The sequence below is a fragment of the Triticum aestivum genome, chromosome 4D (assembly GCF_018294505.1).
Source record: "Triticum aestivum cultivar Chinese Spring chromosome 4D, IWGSC CS RefSeq v2.1, whole genome shotgun sequence".
NCBI lineage: Eukaryota > Viridiplantae > Streptophyta > Magnoliopsida > Poales > Poaceae > Triticum > Triticum aestivum.
This window is the reverse complement of record NC_057805.1, coordinates 435,429,068-435,435,140: the sequence shown is the minus strand read 5'-3', so window position 1 is coordinate 435,435,140 and position 6,073 is coordinate 435,429,068. Positions and strand designations below refer to the sequence as shown.

At 49.3% G+C, this 6,073-nt stretch overlaps 1 protein-coding gene across 1 annotated transcript; it reads right to left on the bottom strand.

The window, feature by feature from the left end:
- Positions 1-2,154: 2,154 nt before the first annotated feature.
- Positions 2,155-3,937, bottom strand: LOC123098419 (cytochrome b561 and DOMON domain-containing protein At2g04850). The gene has a single exon (XM_044520401.1). It carries the CDS (start codon positions 3,704-3,706, stop codon positions 2,489-2,491), a length of 1,218 nt encoding a protein of 405 aa, XP_044376336.1. The 5' UTR covers positions 3,707-3,937; the 3' UTR covers positions 2,155-2,488.
- Positions 3,938-6,073: the final 2,136 nt, after the last annotated feature.

The window sequence follows — 6,073 nt, the reverse complement described above, 5'->3', positions numbered from 1 at the left end:
TCCTCCGCACTCCCAACAAACTGAATATTGCCAGATGTGCACAGGCATCATGGTGCCTGTTAAAAAAAAATCATTTTTTACAGCTCAAAAAAAATTGAAACCTTTTGTAAACACGCACACACACATATATACTATATATGTGCAAAAAATTATAACATTTTGCTTTCCCACATAGTGTAAAAAAAAGACAAATATGTATTTTCAAATGGGACGGAATTTTTTTGGCCGGAATTTTGTTTTTTTGTATAGCTTTCAAATTACATTTCTTTTCAAAACAAAATTCCATGGATCCGTAGTGAATACATGGAAGTTTTCACAGAATTATTTTCGATTTTTTTACTTTTAAATATGGTTTTTGCATTTTTTTAAGGGCACCATGGTGCCCGAGCACACAAACTTCACACTCCAACAAAACGGGCCATAGCACTTGGGAGGGACGAGTGCTTAAAAAAACATGAGAGGAAAGTGTCAAAACCGATGTCAGAAATAGTCGTTCCCAGGAGTTTTAACCCCGGGGAGTTTAGTGATTTAGGTGATTGTGTTACATGATGGTTAAAGATAATCAGTGAGAAGACTTTTATGCTTGCTACATATTAACTTACTTTGGTGCTAATATATTCAACTCTTTTTAGTGCTTTTCAGTACAATGTATACCAGTTTCATTTTGGAAGCAACTGAAGACGACGTAAGTAAGATATATTGTAGAGCACCTTGATGATACACTTTACAATCCGAAGACATTTTGAGAGCTTAGACAACGAGTTCGGTCATATGGATTCGTGTGTGCGCCAATGACAGCCCACTGGACACACCTACCATGAAGAGCTACTTAGTCGATATGGTCATTTGAACTGTCAAAGCATCTTATATTTAGGAACAGGGAGTAATATATAGCGTTCTCTATAAAAATTATACCTAAGTATCTATTTCTTTATGCTTTAAGGATTTTATTATCAATCTCTAAACCACTCTTATTTGCATGGTTTGAATGCTTGGTTCGCTCTTGCTTTTTGCGTCAGCTGTGCAACGGGTCAAAAGTGTTGGAACAAGTTAGGATCCCAACAAAAATGCTTTTGAATGCTATGATGCAACAGATTGGCCTTCCAAATCGTAGTGTAATCAACACAGAAAGTAAAGGAATGTTGGTGTCGACGCAACCATTCAGTTATGTCCATCTAAGCACCAACTAAGCAATGAACTTTCAAGGAAATCAATATCCATCTATGTCTACGAAAATCTTGAAGAAGCTGAAGATAGGCTGGAAAATGAAGCTATTAGGTTTATGGAAGTCTCTTACAACAAAGTGGTGCAAGACTTCAACTATGATAAGTTCCAGCTGGTTCAACAAAAAAAAATCTCTAAAACTGGAGCTTAAAGAAAATAAGTAATAATGGACTATCTAAGCAGCAGTTGGTGCAGTATTCCGGGCGGGGATCGCATGACAGTGAAAGAACTTTACCATATAAGAGATACCAACTTCATAACATGATCAACACCCGAAGACATCGATTTTAACCATACTCTATTGCAAATACGATATGTTGCAGAGCTCCTCAACGATACGATTACAATCAAACGACATTCTATAAAAAAGGTATTATTGGGGACTGGATGATGATATGGAAGGCATTTCTGCTTTTGGCATTGGCAGCCCACCGAACACACCCATCATGAAGATTTGCTTAGACAATGAAGTCATTTTCGATACCAATGACACATGCAACGATGATTCTACCTGATGTTCATCACTGCGTATATCACTCATCGTAAGAGAGATGACCAGACCTATCTATATGATGTATCTCTACTTATGTAGCTTGCTTACTAAAAACAATGTAAATAAGCTATCATAAATTGTAATGTTGTGTATCAACATTATACCTTAGTATCTATTTCCTTATCTTCCAATCAGTGTCTAAATATTCTTACATGCATGGTTTTCAATGCTAGGTTGCTCTCGCCCTTTGCCCTTTGCGTCATCAGCGCAAAGTACTCATTATTTCAATCTGTGCCTGAGTTTTCCTATCACCACTCTTACAATACTTGGCTTGCTGCTGGCCTTGGCGCCATTGGCGCAACGGGTCATCTAGTCATATGAACCAAAGGGGACCTTTGTTCACAATTCATGACGTGGCTTCTTTACCAAGAATCGGCTAGTCGCCAAAAAAGTTACTGAGAAACTGAAAAAGTGAAACAACTTGTACATGAATTCCTCTATGTACTATGGTATAGAACTACAGATCAAGAACTAGGACGAGAAAGACATCCGCGTGACAAATAGTACAACGAGCACACACCAACACCAGCCGGCGAAGGAATTCACGCTCACCTTCCGACAAACCAATAAGCACTGCCTGTCCCCGGCAACGTGGCGCCTGCCTTGCTGGCCAGTGACCGCACCCATTCAATTACTTCGTTCGTGGCCGTGTCTCCCAAGCCCGCGGCGGAGCTGTAAAACAGAGCGACGGCGGCCACCAAGGCGCGCTAGCTAGAATGCGGCGGCCCTGTCCTTGACGACGACGTCCTCGACCTCCCGCCGCATGAGCTTCTCCTCGTGTTGCCGCCGGCAGAACACCACCCAGGCGTTCACCTCCAGCGCCACGCAGCCGCCGACGAGCGTCGCCAGCGCCATGCAGTAGCCGAGCTTCCAGTAGGAGGCGCCGAGCCCCATGACCTCAAAGCCCTGGAAGACGTTCACCACCCCGACCACCACGCACCCGTACCCCACCAGGTGGTGGTACGACTTCCAGTACTTGCGGTACCGGTTGGTCGTCTTGGGCCGGAAGAACACCGCCAGCGTCTGCAGGCTCCCCGCCGTCGCCGCCGCGATGCCCAGCCCGCGGTGCAGCTTGTACGTCACCCCGGGCGACGCCGCCCCCATCGCGATCCCCAGCGCGAACCCGGCCGCCCCCAGCGCGTACCCCGTCGCCTGCACCGCCGCGTGCCCGTAGAACCACGCTGGGCCGGCGGAGGCGCAGGGCCGGAGGTACCGCGCCAGGGCTGCGCCGACCGGGAGCAGGAGGCCCCAGGAGAGCGCGTTGAGGGAGCCGTGCGCCCACTGCAGCCTGGCGGACGCGATCGGGGAGGACTCCGTGGCCGTGGTGAGGATGTCGACGGTGGCGTGCGACGCCAGGTCGGAGGCGTCCGTGGGGTGGATGGTCGGGGAGTAGCCCTGCACGTACAGGCCCCGGTTCCACACGAAGTGGACCCTGGTGCGGTTCGGGGAGAGGCGGATGGTGGCGGCGATGGTCACCGACGCGCCGTCGCGGACGGTGCGGGCCGGCGCGATGAGGGACGCCGAGGAGGCGAGCAGCGGGATGTCGAGCGGGCGGGACACCAGGGGCTTGGCCTGGAGCTTGACGTCGGCGGAGAGCACGAAGGGGAGCGCGAGCAGCGCGCCCGTGGACGGGTCGGAGAAGGCGGCGATGACGCGCGCCCCGGCCATGGCCGGCGCGTCCTGGTTGACGCCCCACGCCACCCAGCCCGACGGCGAGATGAAGGACCCCGTGAAGGCCGCGTCCAGCGTGGCGTTGCGCGCGTCGTACGTCCACGCCAGCGTCGCGCCCTGCGTCGGCAGCGCGATGCACTTGGCGTACGCCTTCACCGGCGTCGACGTCGTGCACCTGCCGGGCGCCCCAGCCGCCGCCCCGCCGCCGACGACCACGAGCGCCACCAACAAACCAACGAGAGGGCCGCCACTCCTCATTGTCGCTGTCGATCGATCGTGTCCCGTGGAGCTGGGTGGTGCCGAGCTAACAGAGCGAGCGCGGTGGCGTGTGTCAGTGTGCGCGACGCTGTGGCGTGCGTTGGGTTGGGTTTTGTCTGCGCGCGTAAGTGGGGTTTTAGTGGGGCGTTTTGGAGGTGTGATTGTGAAATGTGATGATGGCTGTGAACCGCGTGTGCTGCTCCCGTTTGTTGGTTGTGTATTTCGTTTCGTTTCGGAAGATGATGGGGTCTTGGCTTCGAAGGCAAGGGAGGGCCTCCACAAAGAGGCCTGAAATATTCTGTGGTGATCTGTGTGGTGCCCAACTCTGGCCCCATCTTGCACTTGCCTCCCGGATTAGATCAGTGTGTGTGTGGTAGGTGTGAGGCAGTGACTGCAATAGTTAACCAAAATTTGAGCTGCACACTGAGAATTTGAGACACACAAGCTTGCATACTGTATGGTCCAGCTTAATTGAAGAGGAATCTGAAAGGAGCACATGGATCAAAGCTGACCAACTAAATTATAGTAAGAGTTAAGAACTATAAATTGTAAGAAAAATACCTTTTACCACTGGAGTATAAATCATTGGCTGATTTACCAGCCTATTAATGCTACATTTACTAGGTTAGGTGATCTCACACAGCAGTGGGCGGACTGATTGATGCTAAGTGGAAGATTTGGTGGCCGCAGTCGGCACGCCGCTCGCCCTCCACCGGCGTGGTGATGTGATGTGATACGATGGATTCGATCGGCTGGGAAATGTTTCGCGTGAGCTTTAGCGGTTATGATCATGATGATTATGATGATGATGGTCCTAGCTAAGCTTGCCATTATTGGCTTTGAAGGCACGGCTCCGGCGAGAGTTGTGTGATTCTTGTTGGCAAAGCGGCCAAACGGATGCATGATCGGAGAAAAGTAGCATGGGCGCACCATGCATGCTTGAGGAAAGCAAGGGAGTTTAGTAGAATATGTTTAAAATCTTTAAGGAGGATTAGTGGAGTGCCAGCGTGTGAAAAGCATGCCTTCAGGGGGCTCATGGCACCTGGATAGTTATTACCATCTCTAGTTGAGTCTTGCTGTCAATGGTCTGTTAGAATTGTTGGTTGCTGCTGTTGAACCAAATCAGTGATTTTACAATTTCACCATGTAAATTCAAGTTTAGTGGACTCAGATTTTGGTTTCTAATTATTACACTAATCTTTTTTCTTGAAATAAACAGTAGTAAACTGATAGCATAGTGGATTTCACACACAAAAACTCATTTGAAGGAAGAGGAGAAGGTTTTGACAGTTTCAACCGAATAGAAACTTTTTTTTTTTGCAAGTAAAAAGGTGGCGCATGGCCGACCTTATATTTCAAAAGGGCATAAGCCCAAAAAGAGCAGTTACATGGCTTGTGAGGTGCACCCAGGTGCAAGGCCACAAGCAGCCTGGAAGAAAAGAGGGGAGGGGAGAAGATAAGATGAGAAGGGAGAAAGAAATCAGATCCTAGCCACTAAGCATGCTAGCCCATGTCTGCAAATCATCCTTGTCCTGCTGCTTGGTGGCTCTGTTTTTCCATAGACGAATCAGATTAGCGGCATGAAATCTTATATAAGGCGCGGACCAGCTCTTGTCATTAAAAACCCGATCATTTCTAGCCTGCCAGAGTGTGACAGCACAAGCCGCGAACGCAACATTCCATTTGGCCTTGAACCGGAGATGATTCATCGCCTTAGAAACAAAGAACTGAATGTTGGGTGAGTCACGGGCCAACGGCGCCAGCGACTGCCCCAGAGGGCATGAACGGGGCGACAACGAAGAACCAGATGATCGGCTGTCTCCACAGCCGGACAAGTGTCGCAGCCAGCGGTCGGAGCGGCAGTTGCCCATCCTTTTCGAACCATGTTGCCCTTGGTGTTCAAACACCCCCAGCAAGCCAGCCACAGGAAAACTCTGTACTTGATAGGAATAATAGCGTCCCAAATCCATGGTGCCGGAGCCCAATGAATTCCCCGGAAGGTAAGCAACTTATAAAAGTAGCTCGTACTTAAGCTGCTTCCTCCAAGCGCGGGGACTCGTGGATCTAGGCTTGACCTATCCGGGGTGATTTGAGAAACAAGCTGATTAAGCAGTTGCAACTCCTGGGTGGCTGCATGTGAGAGATTGGGGTGCAATTGTATATTCCAGATCCCATTTATAAGCTGTGATTCAATAGAGCAGTCCTGATTACGAGAAAAGGAGAACAAGACCGGGAAGGCCTGCCTCAAACTGCCAATAGCCAGCCAATGATCATACCAGAAAGAGACATGCCTGCCACTGCCAACCGAACATCATGAGGAGGATATAACCATAGGGATGCAATTCTTGAAACCCTTCCACATAGCAG